The sequence below is a fragment of the Gallus gallus genome, chromosome 33 (genome assembly GCF_016699485.2).
Source record: "Gallus gallus isolate bGalGal1 chromosome 33, bGalGal1.mat.broiler.GRCg7b, whole genome shotgun sequence".
Classification (NCBI taxonomy): Eukaryota; Metazoa; Chordata; class Aves; order Galliformes; family Phasianidae; genus Gallus; species Gallus gallus.
In genome coordinates this window covers 3,561,319-3,583,251 of record NC_052564.1, presented here as the reverse complement: position 1 = coordinate 3,583,251, position 21,933 = coordinate 3,561,319, and the positions used below count along the sequence as shown (strand labels likewise).

The 21,933-nt window shown below is 49.2% G+C and overlaps 3 protein-coding genes across 4 annotated transcripts; 2 read left to right on the top strand and 1 right to left on the bottom strand.

Annotated features, from left to right (window-relative positions):
- Positions 1-3,254: 3,254 nt before the first annotated feature.
- LOC121108044 (olfactory receptor 14J1-like) lies at positions 3,255-3,833 on the bottom strand (the record flags this gene model as incomplete). The annotated part of the gene is made up of 1 exon (XM_040654707.1): positions 3,255-3,833. A coding segment is annotated over one exon (579 nt), but the record flags the coding sequence as incomplete, so codon positions are not given.
- Positions 3,834-11,158: 7,325 nt separating this feature from the next.
- Positions 11,159-18,280, top strand: LOC100857541 (olfactory receptor 14J1-like). Of its 2 annotated transcripts, none has more exons than XR_005842337.1 (2): positions 11,159-11,317; positions 12,574-12,726. XR_005842337.1 is itself a non-coding variant. In XM_040654565.1 (2 exons), the coding sequence occupies exon 2, from the start codon at positions 17,253-17,255 to the stop codon at positions 18,210-18,212; it is 960 nt and encodes a 319-aa protein (XP_040510499.1). In that variant the 5' UTR covers positions 11,159-11,317; positions 17,230-17,252; the 3' UTR covers positions 18,213-18,280. The 2 variants fall into 2 exon arrangements, 1 of the variants encoding a protein (XP_040510499.1); XM_040654565.1 differs by lacking the exon at positions 12,574-12,726 and adding an exon at positions 17,230-18,280.
- LOC112530809 (olfactory receptor 14A16-like) lies at positions 12,978-13,532 on the top strand (the record flags this gene model as incomplete). Its single annotated transcript, XM_025145329.2, has 1 exon — positions 12,978-13,532. A coding segment is annotated over one exon (555 nt), but the record flags the coding sequence as incomplete, so codon positions are not given.
- Positions 18,281-21,933: the final 3,653 nt, after the last annotated feature.

Here is a 21,933-nt window from a genome sequence, read left to right as displayed (position 1 = left end):
TCAGTTCAGCAGCTTTCTTTGTGACTGGAAATTTCCACTGCAAAATTACCATCTACCTCTCACATGGTTTTACTCACCGTTTACTTCATGACACTTTACACCGGGTTTATTCACACCTTACTTCAGGATGTATTCAGACTTTATTCCAGGCTTACTCAGACTTTAATTCAAGTTTATTCACAGTTTACTCCGTGTTTACTCTTACTTTTCTCTTGTTTTTTCTCACACGGTACTCCAGGTGTAGTCTCACCTTGCTTCATGTTTTACTCGCACTTCACTCCAGGTTTACTCACACTTCCGTGACAAGTCACACTTTTCTCCGCATTTTCTCTGGCTTTTACTCACCATTTACTCCAGGTTTTATCTATCTTTACTTCCAGCTTACTCACAGTTTTCTCTCGGTTTTTACTCGCACTTCACTCTGGGTTTTTCTCACACTGTACCAATGTTTTACTCACCCTTTACTCCAGGTTTGATCTCTCTTTACTCAGGGTTTACTCACACTGCACCACACTTTTGTCCGGGTATACACACACTTCAGTCCAGGTTTGATCACATAAATCCATGTCTTCCCATACTAAACAGCAAGTCTCCCCACAGTTTACTCCTGGTTTACACACACTTTACCACATGTAGTCATACTCTACACCGGGTGTACTCATACATTTCTCTGGGTTTTACTCACACTTTAGTCTGGGTTTACTCTCACCTTGGTTTGGGTTTATGCACACTTTGCCAGGCTTTACTCATACTCTTCTAAGGGTGTACTCACACCTTACTCTGGGTTTTACTCACACTTTACTTAGGATCTACACACACTTTACTCTGGGTTTAGTCACACACTACACCAGGTGTACTCACACTTTACTCAGTTTATTCACACTTTTCTCCGGGTTTACTCACACTTTTCTACAGTATTTACGCACCCTTTACTTCAGGTTTACTTGAGCTCGCTAAGCCAGGTTCTCACAGCTGATAACAGATGCTTTTCTGCATTCTTAGACAGTTAGCATAGACAGAGGGTCTCCCATTTTTCCAAATAACATCATTATCTATCCTTTCTCTAGAATGCAAGGTAGCAGGGTCAAACAGTAAAACCACAAATTAACAAAGAATCAGAGGATTATTGAACAGAGTTGGGGCCGATGGGACGACCAACCAGAGCCAGCCAAGTGTCCTCCATCCTACCCCAAGCCCAAAAAAATAACACAACCACCTTCATCAGAAAGACCACCGTACATGTGTACAACTCTCATTTTGGGGACACATTGCAATAAACCAGCCTTTTCTTAGACATCGAATGCATATGTTTGCAGCTTGCTCTTTAAGCAGGTGCTTTTCTTGCCTTCACTATGCAAGCTAGGTGGCAATATTTCCTCTGCATCCAGCGTGTGTGCAGTGCTCATTAAACATAGCTGTGTTATTACTACTCTGTGGTTACAGACTTTCATTTCTGCACATCGGTTCTGTCCCTCAGTTCAGTGCTCGTTAGCGCTCCTCGAAAGCGCTCAGTCCCGGCACCTTCCCATCAAGCTGAACAGATCACCACTCTGCCGGTCTTGAAGTGGGCCCTGGGAGAAGAATCCTTCTGCATAGTGAGGGGAGGCTGCAGGCCTGAGTCTTAGACCCCAGCCTTGGGTCGCTTCCCCACCATGCTCCAAACCCTTCCCACGTGGAAGACGAGGGACAAGAAATATGCAGCAGAGTAGAGCTCCTTGGGGTGGAACAGGAAGCGGCAACCGGCAGGGCCCCCCAGAGCTGCCCTAGCGCTGAGCTAACGGGCCATAAGGCAGGGATAGATATGTTGAGGTAAGGTCACTTGTGCAAGCAGAAACTCACCACCTTGTAACAGGCATGTGGCTGAGATGGTGTTTGAGAGCTTATTCCTGTCTCTGGAGGTGACAGACCTGCAGCAGGAACAAGGCTGGCAAAGAGCCTTGGAAGACATTCTTTCTGTAGTAGCCAATAGGAAAGACTTGAGTTCAAGGCTGAGCTCTGTACCTTTAGGAATGCATCTAACGGTCATTCCCCTGCCTCTGGCAAGCCAGCAGAAGGCACCTGCTGGGCAGGTGGACTGAGTGATCCCTTCTGCCTGAGAAGCTGATTGCCTGCATACAGCAGGAGACCTTGAGTATGGGTTTTCATGTCCCATGAACATTAGCAAATGATGGGCACATAACTTGGACATGTCTACTTGAAAGGTCAGCATCTGGCATGGGACCTGAAAGGTCATGGTGAGATTTCATCTGTGTGGTCAGCTGTCAGGCCAAAACAATCTGATGGGTTGGTACACTGCCTGGAGGGTAGATTGTGAGATGATGGCTCTTTCAGTGTACCTGGACTGGTGGAAGACATTTAATACTGCCCTGTATGAGACCTGTATGAATTGATGGATGGACCAATCACTGTATGTGGAATTGGGTGGATGGTCACAGCCCGAGTTGTGGTCAACAGCTCAGTGGCTGTGTGGAGACAATGGTATTTTTTAAGGAGTCTGCAAGTGCAACTGGTGCGATTCAACCTCTTTGTCGCTGACTTGGACAGCGCTGTTGAGTGCACCTTCAGCGAGTTTGTGGGTGACATCAATTTCTGTGATGTGGTCAATACAGTAAAGATAAGGGGTGCCATCCAGAGGGACCGTGACAAGCTACAGAGGTGGGTCTATGAGAACATTGTGAAGATCAACAAGACCATGTGCAAGGATGTTCACATGGGTCAGAGCAATGCCATGCACAAGTGCAAGCTGACTCAAGAAGGACAATGCCCTCCCTCATTCTGATGGCCACCTCCCTGTTGATAGAGCCCTGGGTACATTTGGCCTCACAGGCTGCAAGCACTCATGTTAAGGCTACCATCTCCCAGGACCTCTAAGTCCTTCCTCACAGAGCTGCTCACAAGCAGGAGTTCTCGCAGAATGTACTCATACCTGAGATTGTTCCAACACAAGTGCAAAACCTTGCACTTCATCTTGTTGAACCTCATGGTGTTTCTTTGGGCCCACTTTCCAAGCCTGTGGGAGAGTCAGCACTGACCCAGAGTTCATATGGGCTCCAGAAGAAAGAGAGCAGGGTGATGCCTCAGTAGAAGTGGAAGGAATCCAAAGACATATATAGCAACATGATAACCACTAATGAGAATTACACACAGAAACATATATATGAACAGCAAATAAAAATGAATTTATTAATGAAAACATATAAATAGTATAAACAGAAAGGAACATCAAATAAGCCCATGATGGAGAAGACCGTGAATCATTTGTAGAGACAGATGAGAAATTTATCCCTGCTGAAATGAGTCCATGCTATCATTTTCCACACTGCATCCTTGAGCTCCTGGTTCCTCATGCTGTAGATGAGAGGATTCAGGGTTGGAGGCACCACGGAGTACAGAACTGCCATCGTCAGATCCAGGGCTTGGGAGGAAAGAGAGGGGGGCTTCAGATTGGCAAAAAAGCCAGTGCTGACCAAGAGGGAGAGCACAGCCAGGTGAGGGAGGCACGTGGAGAAGGCTTTGTGCCGTCCCTGCTCAGAGGGCATCCTCAGCACGGCCCTGAAGATCTGCACATAGGAGAAAAGAATGAAAACAAAACACCCAGATGAGAAAGTAGCACTAAGCCCAAGAAGCCAAATTTCTCTGAGGTAGGCATCTGAGCAGGAGAGTTTGAGGATCTGGGGGATTTCACAGAAGAACTGATCCACAGCATTGCCTTGGCACAGAGGCAGGGAAAATGTATTGGCAGTGTGCAGCAGGGAATTAAGGACCCCAGTGCCCCAGGCAGCTGCTGCCATGGTGGCACAAGCTCTGCTGCCCAGCAGGGTCCCGTAGTGCAGGGGCTTGCAGATGGCAACGTAGCGGTCATAAGCCATGAACGTGAGAAGATAATATTCTGCCAAGATGAAGAAGAGAAAGAAAAAGACCTGTGCAGCACATCCTGCGTAGGAGATGGCCCTGGTGTGCCAGAGGGCATTGGCCATGGCTTTGGGGAGAGTGGTGGAGATGCAGCCCAGGTCGAGGAGGGCGAGGTTGAGGAGGAAGAAGTACATGGGGGTGTGCAGGCGGTGGTCGCAGGCTACGGCTGTGCTGATGAGGCCATTGCCCAGGAGGGCAGCCAGGTAGATGCCCAGCAAGAGCCAGAAGTGCAGGAGCTGCAGCTGCCGCGTGTCTGCCAACGCCAGGAGGAGGAACTCGCTGATGGAGCTGCTGTTGGGCATCAGCTGTTCCTGGGCATGGAGTCCTAATCAGAGTGCAGGAGATAATGACAAGACAAGGCCATTCTCAGTGACACTCATCTCACCATTGCATAAAACTTTTTCTTTCTTTAAGGACAGCTTTCATTTAGCTCCAGCACTTCAGTTTAATTTCATGGGGTTAGTTATTCTATGAGAAGTAGAAGCTTATGGAGCTTTAGCCTTCCTCTCATTTCCTAATCATATCCCAGCCTTCTGGATATTCTCCTCTTAGGAGCTATTTCCATGTCTCATATCTTTACCCTGTCTGCACTCAGGGCGCCCTTTCCTACCTCTGTGCACTTCAATTTCTCTTAGGGAAAGCTGGCTGTTTGCAGGGTAGTTCCGTGTTCACACCTGCGGGAAAATAAATAAATAAATAAAATAAAAAACGATTATCTCAGCTGGTGCTGTCCTTTGGGAGAGAAGAAGCTGAAAGCACATTAGGAGATTGTTCATATAACATCCGACTTAGAATGGTACATTTCACTATTCCCAGAGATGTGGTCATATTTTCAGCTGCCTTCAGATTTCTGCCTCCAAATCTTTCCCCTTTCCTAAGAACAGCAAAAGGAAAATCCATGTTTTTTCTTTCCTCTTAAAAAGTGCTCTTGGAAACTTTCTAGTGGTCAGTGTAGCTGTGATCCCCCTGCCTCAGGCAGATGCTGCAGCAGCAGAAGGCCCCTGCCCTGCTGGGGGGCTCCTTCCCCCCACACATCTCCCCGCAGCGCCCTGGGCAGCTCCCCGGGCAGGCTGAGTGCTGAGCCTGGCAGGCGGCAGAGTCCCTGCCCCGGCACACAGCCCCTGGGGCACAGCAGGGACCCTGCTCTGCACCACAGCCCTGGGCACCCGGCTGCACCCAAACGGCACAGCCTGCAGCTGTCCTGGGACATGCAGCCCTCAGGGCTGTGCTCTGACACTGCGGCACAGAAGCCCTCAGCTGGAGCAGTTCCTTCTCCATGATTAGCAAGAATGGTATGTCTTCAGGCCAGTCTCCTATGGGTTGTCTCAAATTTTGTGATTGCCCAATAAAAGCAGCTGCATTGACTGCAGCAAGACTTACCTTGCCACGAGCTGTGAGCAGTCCTCCTGCCGTGAGCTCATAGGCTGCTCACACCCCATACATCCTGTAATCTCTCTGTCCTTTCTCTTCTGTCTTCATGCCATCTGCAGAACATTCCCCCAGCCCTGCTGTTCTGTGCAGAAGAGCTGCTCCTGGGCACAGCTGTCTCTCTGCAGTGCTGCCCACTTGTAGGTGTACCCTGTGCCCCAGGAGCCCAGCCCAGATCAGCAGCAGAGGATGTCATTTTCATCCTCTCTTCTCATCTCCCCTGAGATGTCCCTGCGTCTCCATGGCCGACAGCTCCTGAAAGACAACAGCATCATGTCTATGCTTTGATATCTGCTGAATTAACCACCAAATATCCAGCGTACAGTGACCAATTCCAGACATATGGTTAGTCCTACCAGAGAGTGTTTGCTGTCACAAAAAAGGCACATGGAGAAAGACAGAGAGGGGTGGACTTCCCCTGTGCATGGCAGTAGCCCATGCAGCTGCAAATGCAGCACAGGGCCATCAGGAAGGCCATGCCCTACGAGTGCCTGTGCTTCTTGGACAGCCTTGAGCCCCACATTGGAACTAATGCCTTTATGCCACCATCTGAATACAAAAATCAAAGATGAGCTATCTTGCCAGTCTAAGTTCAATGACACTTTCCAACTAGGGTGTTTTCTTATGTGTTCTTACACTAATGAGAACACCAGCACATGCAGAGCTAGAAATGTTTGTACAGTTGCAGGCCTGAGGTCTTGTTTGGACCACGGGGACGTGGTTTAATGGCTTCCACAGCTGAACTGAAGCACAAGGGGGATACAGAGTCTTTACGATGGATGTGTGAGGAGACAAGGAAGGGTGACTGCCCTCTGTGAAAGTGCACTGAGCTCTGCCTGGGGATGGCAGAGCAGCCAGGTCAGAGTGAATGGAAATGGCCAACAGAGGAGACCAACAGTGCCCGTTCCTGGCTTCCTGATCAGGAAGAGCATGTGGAAGATGTTCTCCACAGACAGATGGGAATGGTAGACCTGGTCAAGCCCCAACATACAGGAAGCGGACTAGAAGAGGTCACCTGGCAGCAATGCAGAGACTTCGTCCACTGTACCTGCTGAGATGAGCTTAGGAAAGTTAGAGATCAACTGCAATTGAATGTGCCCAGGCATATCACAGACGAGAAGGGCTTGTAGAAATATGTAAGCTACAAAAGGAAGACTAGGGAGAATGTGGGCCCAGAGTAGAATGGGGCAGGGAACCTGGTGAGACAGGACATGGAAAAGACTCTGATACTCCTTTCCTTCCTGCCCTTGCTGTTAATCAGTTGGCCTGGGCTTCTTGGAATCCTAGGTGCCAGAGACAGGTGGGAAATGTCAGTTCAATGCACATGTGCCCTGAGTAAAAGAGGAGGTGATCAGGGAATACCTAAAAAAAAGGGATTTCAACTTGGAAGAAAGTGACAGGAATCACAGAATCCTTGAATGAGTTGGGTTGGAAGGACCTTAAAGAGCATCTAATTCCAACCCCCTTGCTGTGGGCAGGGCTGTCATGCAGTAGATCTGGGTGCTTGGGGCCGCTGACATCTTGAACATCTCCAGCGATGGGGCAGCCACAACTTCTCTGGGCTACCTGTTCCACACCTGTCCTGTGTCTGACATCATGTTTTTAGAAATGTAAGGATTGCCTTCCAGACATCAAATGTCTCTTTCAGTTTACTTCCATTTGTTCAGAAATGGTGTAAAGAGTCACTCTCCTCTTTTTTTTTTTTTTTTTTTTTGGTTTTTAATATGAAGAAGACCATGGCTAGAAGATGGAGGGAAGACATTACCCAGAGTAGTGCCTCCAACACAAAAAAAAAGAATGTCAGCAACTTGGAGTGGATTTTGGAAAGTTCACACAAGCTGACTGGGTTTGGAGCACATCCCCTGTTAGGAGAGACAAACAGAGGTTTTCTTTCTGAAGCTGTAAGTCTGGAAGTTGTTTATGTCAATAAAATTGAAACAAAGAATTGATGAAAAAGATAGAAATCAATGAAAATGTGTTGACACACTTCTCAACATCAAATATTCTCATGTTCCTCTTTCCATTTAAGTTGAAAAAAATGCTCTTTGAGGGATGTGGGTTTTTTTGTTTTTTTTAATCGTTCTTGAGAAAGGGCACTGTTTTCCAGAACTGTGTTTGCAGGACACAGATGCCTTCAGGTACACAGACACAGGCTGTGGTGCCAGTGCCAATGCCCTGTGACTAATGCCCAGTGCCCACTGCTGCTCTACCCTGCTGCATATTTCCTGTCCCTCACCCTCCAGGGGTCTCCTACTCTCCTTAATACATGACCATGCTGAAGGGCATGATTTCAGCAGGCCATCTGGACACACGCTCTTCCCACTGCTCTCCACATTTCCCCATCCCTTGCTGTTTCTTCACTCAAATGCTTCCCAACTGTCTGGCTTATCTGTGACCTTCAGAGAGATTACTGGAACCTGCTCCATCTCTCCATAGTCTGATAGACTCTTTTATCAACTACTTTACTTTGATTATATCCATCCCTTCCTCTCTCTGTCTAACTCATTTCTTGTACAAGTATTCCCTGTGAAAGAAAAACCTCGTTAGATGCAGCTTGGACAAGGCATGCAGATGATCAATGTGTTTTACTGTTCATTCAATTGCATTACGTTTCCTTCTGTTTGTTGGCAAAAAAAAAGAGAACTATTTCATTGCCCACGTGCAGCTGGTTCTCTGAGGAAAGCCAGTGGTGGTTGGTGCAAAGGAGATTTAACAGTGAGTGGGTGACTCCAGAGGAGAAGAGTGATGTGAGGAAAAGTGATGCCAGTCCCATGGGGCCAATGGGAGTAAAAATGGGGTGGGGAAGTTGAGGAGGACGTTTGTCCACAACAGTGACAGAGCAAAGCTCATTAGGGGACATCGTGCGTCAAATCAGTTGCTATGTGTGGCTCTAAAGACTTCGTAAATAACTGGACTTCGTAAATGCCCATCGGACTCGAACTCTTTAAACTCTCTCCAGATACCTCTCCAGTTAGCTGTACAAGTTCTGAACACCTGAAGAAGATGACAGGAAGGCACAAGGCACAGGAGAGCTCCTTAGGTTGTAATGGGACCCAGGGGGCATTTGCTGCTGAGTCTATCAACCACCACTGAAGAGAGAAGATGGCACAAAGTGCTCAAGAAGACCAAGTCAGAAGGAACAGAGAAGTTTCTTGGAGTATTAACGGGCCCCACTGAGGGCCACTAACAAGCAAGCTTCCCCAGGGACTTGTTAGAGCAGATAATTGGAAGCCATGCTGACAGGCAGGCAAAGGCACTGGGATGGTGGCTGTGATGCTGAGAAAAGCCACCTTTGTCTTACGTAGCAGAAAGGCCAAGCCCTGATCACCTGACCCTTGGCAGGGAGATCCTGTCCCTCCTGCTGGCTCAGGGCCCTTCCTGGGGCAGTGGGATGGGGGTTTGTATGAGGTCAAATGAAAGACAAGGGGACAGCAGCTCCCAGACCCTGCATGGGGTACATGGATGCTGTGAGACCCAAGGCCCATGCAAGCAGTGTGTCTCATCCCAGGTTGTGGGATGTGAGAAGGGGTCAATCTCAACAAGCAGTCAGCCCCAAGGAAACTTTGAACTTCAGATCTCTCAGTTGTAGTGCCCTCCTTTGGACACTCTACAATAGCTTTACGTCTTTTATATTCTGTGGTGCCCAACAGTGCACCCAGTGCTCCAGGCGAGGTTGCAGCAGTGCAGAGCAGAGAGGGACAATCCCTTCCCTCACCCAGCTGGTAATGTCACTCTCAATGCACCCCAGGAGACGGTTGTCCTTCCTGGATGCCTGGGCACACTGCTGACTCACGCCCAATTTGCTGTTGACCAGGACCCCCAGTCCCTTTCAGTGGAACTGCTCTCCAGTTTCCCACCCCGCAGTCAGTGTGTATGTCCAGGGTTGTGCCTTCCGAGGTGCAGAATCAGGCCCTTGTTCTTGTTATGCTTCATGTGGTTGGTGCTTGCCCGGTTCTCTATCTTGTCCAGATCTCTCTGCAAGTCCTCTCCACCCTCAGTAGAGACAACAACTCCTTCTAATTTGGTATCATCAGCAAACTTGCTCAAAACGTCTTCTAGCACTACATGCAAGTCATTCACAAATACGTTTAAGAGTAGTGGCCTTAAAATTGAGCCCTGGGGAACCCTGCTAGTGACCGTCCTATAGCCTGATGGAACCCCATTTACCATAAGCCTTTTGGCCCCACCCATCCACTCATTATGTTTCTGTCTATGCCGTATGCATACATTTTGTTCAGACGGATACTGTGAGGAACAGTATCAAAAGCTCTACTGAAGTCCTCAAGGATAACATCTACTGGCTTCACTGGGTCAACTACATGGGTGAACTTGTCATTAAAGGACATTAAGTTAAACAGGACCTTCCACTCATGAGCTTGTGTTGGCTGCGACCAATGTCAGAATTGTCCTTCAGGGCTTTTTCAGTAACTCCCCGCATCATTTTCTCCATGATATTTCCAGGCACCGGAATGAGACTGTCAGGTTCATAATTGCCCATGCCCTCTTTCTTTCCCTTTCTTACAATGAGACAACATTTGTCAGCCTCCTGTCAACTGGGAACTGGTGTGACTCTAGACTTACTCTGATGCCATTCAAATAAGAGCCCCGAACATACTGAGGTGTCATCAGTGAAAGAATGTAAGTGTTTCAGAGCTTTGTAACACCTTGAAGTCCAGAGCTTGACACAGATGGAGCAGTGAGGAAGGTCTGGCTCTTCTGTTGTGAGCTCATCCATTTGGTCAGTTTAATAACAGGACATGCTCCATGGGGACAGGTGCAAAAGGCACACTGGGAGCCCTAAGCACAGGGCTGTGGTGGCATTTAGGATGGCCAAGAATACCTCCCTTCTGGCCCTCAGCTGATGCTCAGGAAGGAGGTGTCTATCTCAGAGATTTTCCACCACACTTTACAAGCACCAGCACACAACTAGGATCACCCCAGGCACCTTGGGCATCACTGAGTGTGTCTGTGTGAGCAATGCAGTACCTGTTGAATAAAGACCAAGGAGTCAGATGAGGGGCTCACACACAGACACCTCATTGTGTGCATCTGAACTCAACTAAGAGGACTCCCGCTCCCATGGACCTCAGGGGAACTGATCCCATTTCAGTCCCAGGTTTTCCATCAGCGGATGAGATGCCGAAACCTAGGGCTAGGATGAGATGGTGTGACAGTAATAAGACAAATGGAAATGGCTTTAAAGTACAGAGGGGAGATTTAGTTCAGCTTTAGGAAGAAATTTTCTACTCAAAGCAAGTGGAACAGGTTGCCCAAATATGTTTTGTGTGAGCCATCCTTGGAGGCATTCAAGGTCAGGATGGATGGGATCCTGGGCAGCCTGATCTGTGGTTGGCAGTCCTGCCCATGGCTGGGGGCTTGGAACTAGGTGCTATTTAAAGTCTCCCCCAACCTAAGGCTTTCTGTGATTCTGTAATGTTATGCCTACACTGCCTAAGCTCTACCAGTGCTCAGAACAGGGGAAATAATCCCCTCCCTGTTCTTGTCTGTTTGTCATTTTTGTTACAGGTCATGAGTAGAGGTTTCCAGATTTGGCATTTGCTCCTCTCATGGTCAAACTTCTTTTGTTAGGAACATCCACGTGTTTGGAATCCTCTGGACGTATTGATTAATGGATCTGACTTCAAAGTACATTCTGCAGTGATGACTGTGCTGTCCTGCAAGAGCTGTCAGCACAGGATGCCCATGGATATCTCCAGGGAGAGCTGCGGGGAGAAGGAAATCTCCTTCTCTGCTGCTGAGCTGGGCTGGGTTTCTGAGACACAGGGAGCTGATTTAAGAGGGCAGCGCTGCAGAGAGACAGCTGTGCCCAGGAGGAGCTCCTGAGCACCACACAGCAGGGCTGGGGCCATGACCATCCGGAGATGGGGAGGAGAGAAGGAAGAAAGTTTAGATGTTGTGTGGCACAATAGCAGGCTGAGAGCTCACTGGAGGTGCATTTCTCACTATCCTTGACAAGGTAAGACTTTTGATTCAGGCAATTGCTCTGATTTTCCTGGAGAGATCACTAACTGTGGGACATCCCATTGGATATCTGGCTGAAGGTGCTCCATGGTTCTTTACTGTGGAGAAAGAGCTGCTCCAGCTGTGGGCTTCTGTGCTTCATTGTCAGAGCACAGCCCTGAGGGCTGCGTGTCCCAGGACGGCTGCAGGCTGTGCAGCCGGGGGTGCAGCCGGGTGCCCAGGGCTGTGGTGCAGAGCAGGGTCCCTGCTGTGCCCCAGGGGCTGTGTGCCGCGGCAGGGACTCTGCCGCCTGCCAGGCTCAGCACTCAGCCTGCCCGGGCAGCTGCCGAGGGCGCTGTGGAAAGACGTGTGGGGGGAAGGAGCCCCCCGGCAGGGCAGGGCAGGGGCCTTCTGCTGCCACAGCTGCTGCCTGGGGCACGGGGATCACAGCTATGCTGCACCCCAGAATGTTTCCAGGGACATTCTGTATGAGGAGAGGCAAGGGAGGGATTGCCTGCTTTGAAATCTTAGGGATGGGAAAAAGACTGGAGGCAGAAATCTAAAAGGGGCGGTCAACAGCAGAGTGCATCTGCATCCAAGGTAATGCTGTGAGGTTGGTGAAATGAATATGAGGTGTTGTTTGCATGTTGTATGGTGATGAGGCATTGCTGAAGTACGTTGAGAAATGCTGACTACTTAGTGATGGGTAGTAGATTCCCCTGCTCTCATCAGGGTCTGACGTCTTTTCACAGTGTTATGGAGGTGCAATCATTCTCCATCTTCCCACTTGTCAAGCTCAGAGCAATTAGAAACATGCCCAACCATCTCCACTTACTCCGCACCAAGCAGCTGTGAATCCCTTTGCCTCTCGGGTCTCATAGGCATTCATACTGAGTGCACCAGAAGCACTCAGAATTTCTCAATTCAGCAAACACTCCATGGACACACTGAGTGAGAGGAGGGAGTACAGAGGAAAAATCACTAAAATTTATTTTTATGACCCACATATTTCTGGCTTTGAGCTCACAGATGCTTACAAGCACCTCTCTATTAGAAGTTACTTCATCTGACCCATTTTGTAAAGAAAACTTGCCCTCACACAAACACCACATTTCCCTGTATCTACGGGGACAAGACTGTTTCCTTGAGAGAAAAAGTGCAGAAGCCCACCAGGCAAACTCAGCATCATGAAATGTAGTTCACAACATTGTGATTGCATGAACATTTTCCACACAGAAATCTCTGACTTGAACCTTTGTACTCCTTGAACAGGTCCTGGTGCCCAGAAGTCCCAGATGGCCAACAGCAGCTCCATCAGCGAGTTCCTCCTCCTGGCGTTGGCAGACACGCGGCAGCTGCAGCTCCTGCACTTCTGGCTCTTGCTGGGCATCTACCTGGCTGCCCTCCTGGGCAACGGCCTCATCAGCACAGCCGTAGCCTGCGACCACCGCCTGCACACCCCCATGTACTTCTTCCTCCTCAACCTCGCCCTCCTCGACCTGGGCTGCATCTCCACCACTCTCCCCAAAGCCATGGCCAATGCCCTCTGGCACACCAGGGCCATCTCCTACGCAGGATGTGCTGCACAGGTCTTTCTGTTTGCCTTTCTGCTATCCGCAGAATATTCCATTCTCACCATCATGTCCTATGACCGCTACGTTGCCATCTGCAAGCCCCTGCACTACGGGACCCTTCTGGGCAGCAGAGCTTGTGCCACCATGGCAGCGGCTGCCTGGGGCACTGGGGTCCTTAATTCCCTGCTGCACACTGCCAATACATTTTCCCTGCCTCTGTGCCAAGGCAATGCTGTGGATCAGTTCTTCTGTGAAATCCCCCACATCCTCAAGCTCTCCTGCTCAAAATCCTATGTCATGGAAGTTGGGCTTATTCTGATCAATGCCCTTGTGTTCTTTGGGTGTTTTGCTTTCATTCTCTTCTCCTATGTGCAGATCTTCAGGGCCGTGCTGAGGATGCCCTCTGAGCAGGGACGGCACAAAGCCTTCTCCACGTGCCTCCCTCACCTGGCCGTGGTCTCCCTGTTTGTCAGCACTGTCGTGTTTGCCCACCTGAAGCCCTTCTCTATTTCCCTCCCATCCCTTGACCTGGTGGTGGCACTTCTGTATTCAGTTGTTCCTCCAACACTGAATCCTATTATCTACAGCATGAGGAACAAGGAGATCAAGCATGCCCTCAGCAAAGTGTTGCAATATGCACTATTCCAGCTTCAATAAAGTAGGCATTGTCCTCACGTGATTCCCAGTCATTGTTCTTCCTATTTTATATGTGTTTGATCTTTTGTTTTTGTTTGTGTGATACTGTAATCTACAAAAAAAAATGTTGCATTTTTTCCTCTTCTTCTTTCCCATCTACTTTCTATTTTCTCATGCCAAGAGCTCATGCAAATATGGAACCAGGTTCCCTGAATAGGTTAAAAGACACTAAAAAAGCTTGCCAAATTACTTTTCATTTGCTCTTCTCTCTTCCTGCCTTGCCTGGATCTGGATCTGGGGGAGGTACAGCCACGGACAGCAGCACAACACGCTCTTTTCATTCCTGCTCTCTTCACACTGCTCTCAAGTCCTTGCATTTGTACAGACCTGAAGGTCTTGTGTGTCTCACCACAGCCCTGTTGTCTCTACAGCAGCACTCCAGGGCTGCAGTCAGTAGGCGGCAATATGAAGCGCTGTGTCAGAGCTGGTCTCCTTGCTGCAGCGCCATAACAAGAGGGGCTCTTCAGAGCAGGACCAGAGAACTGGAGGCCTCTTCCAAAGGAATGGTGTAAGGACAATACATTCGGAGCTGCTTCCTGAGAAGACCTTGAGATCTTCTGGTGTTCTTCACTGAGTGACGGGGACAGTTTCAGAGTCCCAAGGCGATCTGTTATGGACTCAGGGCAGTGCTGTGTTTTGACATGGAAAGTGGCTCAGCACCACGCGGTCGTTTGCTCACTGCTGTTATCTCAACTCTAGGAGCCCCACATTGGGCAACAAAATGACTGTGGTGGTTTAACCTGCTGGGTGGCTCAGCACCAAACTGTGCTTTGTGCACTGTCCCCTTCCCAGTGGGATGGGGAAGAGAATTTGTTTGTACAACTCGTGGGCTGAAATAAAGCTATTTCCTAAGAGAGATCAAAGGAAAGGGTAATACTTATGACATATGCATATATATGTCTCACTGGTGTGTCAGAGGGAAGGGTGCCAGGGCAATACCCGCACAGAAGTGCTGGACCCCCTGCCCTGTCACAGTCGGACAGAACTGACAGAGGAGGGTTGGAAGAGTATCCCAGCTCAGCATCATTGACGCACCCCCTGCCTGCCAACCCCACTCCCCCAGGTCCCACTAAGCAACAGACTTGAGATGCTGGAAATTGAAAGGGACATGAGTGGGGAGTCCAGGCAGGATCAGCTTAGGAGGGAGCGTAGGCTGAGGCAGTCACCCCCATGCCTTGAAATTGTCTCTGTCAGGAAAGGCAGGAGGGGAATTGTGGTGGGTGATTCCCTTCTCTGGGGAACGGAGGGCTCCATTTGCAGGCCCGACCCAACCTGTAAGGAGGTGTGCTGCCTTCCTGGGGCCCACATCAGCGACATTGCCAGAAAAGTCCTGGGTCTGGTTTGCTCCTCTGATTATTAACCATTACTGATAGTTCAGGTAGGCAGTGATGAAATTGCTCAGGGAAGCCTGCGAGCTTTCAAAAAGGATTTCAGGGGCTCATACTTTCACTCATACTTTACACTGCCTTTACCTCACTTTTTACTCTGGGTTTACTTACACTCTACACCAGTTGTACTCATATTTTACTTCGGATTTATTCACGCTATACTCCAGGTTTACTCACACCTTACTTCTAGTTTACTTGCACTTTACTCTGGGTTTACTCACACAGTGTTTTGGGTTGCCTCACACTTTACACCAGTTTGTTCTTACTTTTCTCTGGGTGCCCTCAAGTGTACTCCATGTGTTCCCACACCTTACTCCAGCTTTTACTGACACTTGACTCCAGGTTCACACCTAATTTACTCCGGGTTCACTCACACTTGTCTCCAGTTTTACTCACAATTTGCTCCGTGTGTGCCCACACCTTACTTGTGATTTTACTTGCAATTTACTCCAGGTTTTATTCACAGTTTACTGAAGGTTTACTCACACTTTACTCCTGGCTTCTTCACACTTTGCTCCTGGTTTTGCTCACACTTCACACCAGGTTTACACACACTTCATTTTGGGTTTACGCTTATGCTGGAGATGGAGTGGTCAGCTCAGCCTTGCTGAATGCTGACTCTCTGATAATGAGGCTCTAGAAAGGAGACAGAAGCTCTGAATAAACAGGGGTGTTTTGTACCTAGCCATAAGATTAGTTCTCTGCTGATTTTGAAGACTTGTTATGGAATTTGATTGCTTTCTAGCCAATGGATTGTTAGTGGAAATGTACTGAATATGTGTGTGTCAACGGTTTAAGGGCTGGTCTGGCCCGGTTCCATGACTAGTGGGGCGGAGGGACTTCGCAAAATCTGCGCCTCAAGGAAGTGAAACAGGGGACCCCAAAATAATTAAAAACAGAGGCAACGATCTGTGGAGAAACAAACTATTTTACTAAATATAGGATCGGATTGTAAGATAACACACTATAATACAGTATAAATAATATCTCTAGGGAGAGCTGTGGGGAGAAGGAAATCACCTCCTGTGCTGCTGAGCTGGGCTGGGCTTCTGAGACACAGGGAGCTGATTTAAGTGGGCAGCGCTGCAGAGAGACAGCTGTGCCCAGGAGCTGCTCCTGTGCACCACACAGCAGGGCTGGGGCCATGACAATCTGGAGATGGGGAGGAGAGAAGGAAGAGAGCTTAGATGTTGTGTGGCACAATAGCAGGCTGAGAGCTCACTGCAGGTGCATTTCTCACTATCGTTGACAAGGTAAGTCTTTTGCTCCAGGCAATTCATCTTCTTTTTCCTGGAGGGATCACTAATTCTGGGACACCCCATTAGATATCTGGTTGAAGGTGCTCCATGTTTCTTTACTGTGGAGAAAGAGCTGCTCCAGCTGAGGGCTTTGGTGCTTCATTGTCAGAGCACAGCCCTGAGGGCTGCGTGTCCCAGGACGGCTGCAGTCTGTGCCGTTTGGGTGCAGCCGGGTGCCCAGGGCTGTGGTGCAGAGCAGGGTCCCTGCTGTGCCCCAGGGGCTGTGTGCCGGGGCAGGGACTCTGCCGCCTGCCAGGCTCAGCACTCAGCCTGCCAGATGCTATATGAAGGAAATGCTCTGAGCATGGTGAAGTGAATTTTTAGGTGTCGCTTGCCAGATGTGTGGTGATGAGACCTTGCTCAGGATCCCTGAGAAAGGGTGGGCATTCCGTGATGGGCAGTGGTTTCCTCTGCTCTCAGCAGGGTCAGGCTTCTTTTCAAGGTAACATGGGAGGGCATTCTCCCTTCGTCTCCAACAGTTGCATGATCAGAGTGTGTGGAAACAAGCCCAACCAGCTCTCCTTAACTTGCACTAAGCAGCAGTGAATCCCTTTGCCTCTCAGCTCTCACTGCCATTCACGAAATGTGCGGCAGAACTGCTCAGGATTTCTGACTTAAACACTCCCTGGCCGTGGTGAGTGGGACCAGTCTGTGCAGGAAAAAAACATCATTAAAACTCTTCTTTTCAACCCCCATATTTCTGGCACTGGTAATGCAGATGCTGACAAGCACTTCTGTATTAGAAGTGATTTCATCTGACAAATTCTGGAGAGAACATCACCAGAGCACCACCACGTTCCCATGTACACACAGGGACAAGACTGCATCCACAAGAGAAAAAGGGCAGAGGTGCTCATGGCAGAAACAGCTGCATGAAATGTAGCTCACATCACTGACCATAACGAACATTTCCCATGTGGAATGATTTGTCACTAACTTTTCTACTCCTTGGACAGGTTCTTGAGTACACAGGTCCTGGTGCCCAGAAGTCCCAGATGGCCAACAGCAGCTCCATCAGCGAGTTCCTCCTCCTGGCGTTGGCAGACACGCGGCAGCTGCAGCTCCTGCACTTCTGGCTCTTGCTGGGCATCTACCTGGCTGCCCTCCTGGGCAACGGCCTCATCAGCACAGCCGTAGCCTGCGACCACCGCCTGCACACCCCCATGTACTTCTTCCTCCTCAACCTCGCCCTCCTCGACCTGGGCTGCATCTCCACCACTCTCCCCAAAGCCATGGCCAATGCCCTCTGGCACACCAGGGCCATCTCCTACGCAGGATGTGCTGCACAGGTCTTTTTCTTTGTCTTCTTCATCTCAGCAGAATATTCCCTTCTCACCATCATGTCCTATGACCGCTACGTTGCCATCTGCAAGCCCCTGCACTACGGGACCCTGCTGGGCAGCAGAGCTTGTGCCACCATGGCAGCAGCTGCCTGGGGCACTGGGCTTCTCAATGCTGTGTTGCAAACTGCCAACACATTTTCCCTGCCTCTGTGCCAAGGCAATGCTGTGGATCAGTTCTTCTGTGAAATCCCCCAGATCCTCAAGCTCTCCTGCTCAAAATCCTACCTCAGCGAAGTTGGGTTACTCCTTTTCATTCTCTGTTTATCATTTGGGTGTTTTGTCTTCATTGTTGTGTCCTATGTGCAGATCTTCAGGGCTGTGCTGGGGATGCCTTCTGAGCAGAGACGGCACAAAGCCTTCTCCACGTGCCTCCCTCACCTGGCCGTGCTCTCCCTGTCAGTCAGCACGGGCTTTTTTGCCTACGTGAAACCCCACTCCCAATCCTCCCCATTCCTAGATCTGGCAGTGGCACTTCTATACTCTGTGGTTCCTCCAACACTGAATCCCATTATCTACAGCATGAGGAACAAGAAGATCAAGCATGCCCTCAGCAAACTGTTGCAGTATGTGCACTATTCCAGCTTCAATAAAGTGCCCATCTTCCTCACATGATTCCCACTGATGCTTCTTCATATTTTATGTATGTTTGATTTTTTTTGTTTGTGCAAGTGTGATACAGTAATCTGTAAAAAAATGTTGCAATTCATTCCACTTCTTATTTCCCATCTACTTTCTATTTTCTCACACCATGAGCTCACGTAAATATGGAACCAGGTTCCCTGAGTAGGTTAAAAGACACTAAAAAAGCTTGCAAAAACTACTTTTCCTTAGCTCTTCTCTCTTTCTGCCTTGCCTGGATCTTGGGGAGGTACAGCCATGGACAGCAGCACAACATGCTCTTTTCATTCTTGGTCCCTTTACACTGCCACACTGCTCTCAAGTCCTTGCATTTGTGCAGACCTGAAGGTCTTGTGTGTCTCACCACAGCACTGTTGTCTCTACAGTAGCACTCCGGGCACGCTGCCATGTTTTGTGCCTCTTTAGCACAAATTAGCACGGCTACAGCACACCTTCCCCAAATATTCTACCAGTTTCTCAGGATCCTACAGTTGCTCAGAAATGAAGTTCCAAACCCCTGGGGTAGCCCACTGCTCCAGGCACCTGCCCAGACCGTCCCACACCCCCTGCCATGCAGAGCTATCCTGCCTTGGGGCAGATCTCTCAATCATATTCTTGAATAGTTGTTTAATCTGAAACATAACCTGAAAGACATTACCAACACGTAGCAATGGGACTATGCTGGTTTGAACATCCCATGGCTAGTCAGAGTTCTCAGGAGCTGTTGTAACTAGCTCACGAGCTCTAGGGAAAGAAGGAGAAATGAAAGGGAGGACGAGGGACTGCTGGAAAGTGTCCTCCCTTGTCTCCTCCATAGCCGGGCACCCTGAGGAGACAAAGCCAAGCGTGTAATTACTGATCATATCAGCAATATGACTTCCAAAACCCAAAGATGGCTGCAGAGCTGAACACACAGAGAACTTCAGTTTGTCAGCTGACAGTCTTATTGTGATATAAGCCAAGGCAAAACTGCACAGCAAAATAAAATCCGTAATCCAGCCCCCAGAGTGGACAAACAGTGCAGCGGGGAAAACAAGCAGCAAGCAAGGAGCTGTGCAGTACAGTTTCATGAGATGACTCAATGAGCCCCTTAAATAGGTAAACAATCAGCATCATGGCCAGCATTTATACAACTACCACAAAGCCCTGTGTTAACTTGCTCCGGACAGGTCTGCTGTTATATCAGCACTTGGAGCCCCACATCAGGTGCCAAAATGACTGTGGTGGTTTAACCCGGCCGGTGGCTCAGCACCACACAGTGCTTTGCGCAGTGCCCCCTTCCCAGTGGGATGGGGAAGAGAATTGGGAAAAAGCAAAGTACAATTTGTGGGTTGAAAAAAAGCTATTTCCTAAGAGACATAGAAGAAACGTTGTAGCAGCTATGATTATTTTTACATAGGTATGTAAGTGATGCACAAGCACTTGCTCATCATCACCAGACCAATGGCCAGCTGGCCCCAGGGCAGCAGAAGAGAGAGAATGCTGAACTCCCACCCCTTTCAATACTTCTGCTTGCTGTCAGATGGTACAGAATGTCCCTTTGGCCACTTTCAGTCAGCTGTCCTCATCCTGTTCCCTCCCAGCTCCTTGGGCACTCCACTGACAATGGCCTTGGCTGTGTACAGCTCTGCTTAGTAGCAGCTATAAACATTGGAGTGTTAACAGTGTTGTTTTTCTCCTAGAACCCTGCATCATACCACACAGTATGAAGAAAACAAATTGATCCCAGCTGTAACTCAGACACATCCCTGTCCCTTTCCTCTTGTTCCTCCTGATCAGGAAGCAAGGAACAGAAGCTGCCTGTCTCCTCTTTAAGCCATTTCCATTAGTTCTCAGCTGGCTCCTCTGCCTCCCCCAGGCAGAGCTCAGTGCACTCTCACAGAGGGCAGCAGCCTGTCCTCGACTTCCTTGACCATCCAGCAGAAAGAGTCCGCACCCCCCTTTGCTACAACTCAGAGGTGGGAACCATCCTACCATGTCTCTATGAGCCAAACAGGACCCTGGGTCTGCAAATGCACAGAGATTTTGAGCTCACTGAGCTAATGTTTGTGGTCTTCTCCTTAGTGTAAAGACACTTCAGAAAGCATCCCATGCCAGAAGCATTATTTGATTTAGCCTGGTTGGGCCGTGCATCTACACCGTGGTACTGGTGTTCAGAAGGTGGCACACAGATACTAGGCCCATTGTGGGGCTCACAGTTGTCCAGTGAGCATTGACAGAATCAGGGCATGGCTTTCCTGAAGGTCCTGAGCTGCATTTGCCATCTGGCTGAGGTGTGCTAGAGAACCCAGGGAACTGGCATGCAAGGGAGAGCCCAGAACAAAGGAAGGTGTCATCAGTGAGAGAATGTAGGTGTGTCACAGCTTTGTAATGCCTTAAGCTCTGGAATACACAATAGATGGGGAATACAGAAAGATCTGCCTCTTCCTATGGTGAGCTCATCCATCTGATCAGCTGAATAACTCTGCATGCTCCATGGGGACACTCTCAGGTGCCCGTTACTCAGAGATGTGATGACATTCAGGATGGTCAAGAATAACTCCGTTCTGGCATCCAGCTGATGCTCAGGAAGGAGGTGTCTATCTCAGAGATCTTCCACCATATCTAACAGGCCCAGGCACACAGGAAGGATCACCACAGGCACCCTCATCTTCACTGAGCATGTGTGTGAGCAACTGAGTCAATGCTGAATAAAGAGCGGGGATTCAGATGAGGGCTCACACACAGGAACCTCACTCTATGCATCTGAACTCAACTAAGAGGACTCCGGGCTCCCATGGTCCTGTGTGGACCTCCCCAGGCACTTTGGTCACCTGTGAGTGCCTCTGGGTGAGCAATTGTTCCACACCCACTGAATAAAGACCAAGGACTCATAAGAGGGATTCATGTGTAGACAATTTACTGCACACATTGGAACCGAACAAAGAGGACTCCCATCTCCCATGGGTCCATGTGGTGCTAAATCCCATTTCAAGCCCAGGGTTTCCTTTTTTTAAGGGCCATGGGCAGAGGTTTCCAGATGATGCGTTTACACCTCTACTAAGCAAACATGCTCTGATAGGACCAACCTTGCTTCTGGAATCAGCCTCCATCCATTGGACATTTGGTGACTAACTGAACTGAATTCAAAGTGTGTTCTACAATGATGGATGAAAAGCTGGATATGAGGAAGCAGTGTGCGCTTGAAGCCCAGAAAGCCACCTGTATCCTGGGCTGCACCAACAGAGGGGTGGCAGCAGGGATAGGGAGGAGACTGTCCCCCCTCTGCCCTGCCCTCATGAGGCCCACCTGGAGGACTGTCTTTGAGCCTGGGACCCCAGTACAGGAGGGGTGTGGAGCTGTGTGAGCAGGTCCAGAGGAGGGCTACAAAGATGAGCAAAAGGCTGGAGCACCTCTCCTATGGAGACAGGTTGAGGGAGTTGGATTTCATTAGGTTGGAGAAGAAAAGGCTCTGAGAGACCCCCTTGCAGCCTTCCAGAATATGACAGAGGGGGACTGACATTTTACGTGGTCTGATATTGACAGGACAAAGGCAAATGACATTATACTAAAATAGGGGAGATTTGGGTTAGAAGTTAGGAAGAACTTTTTACTCTGAAGGTGGAGAGACTCTCGATCAGGTTGCTCACAGAGGCTGTGGATGCTCCTTCTATGGAAGCATCCAAGGCCAGGTTGGATGGAATGCTGGGCAACCTGATGTGGTGGTTGGCAACCC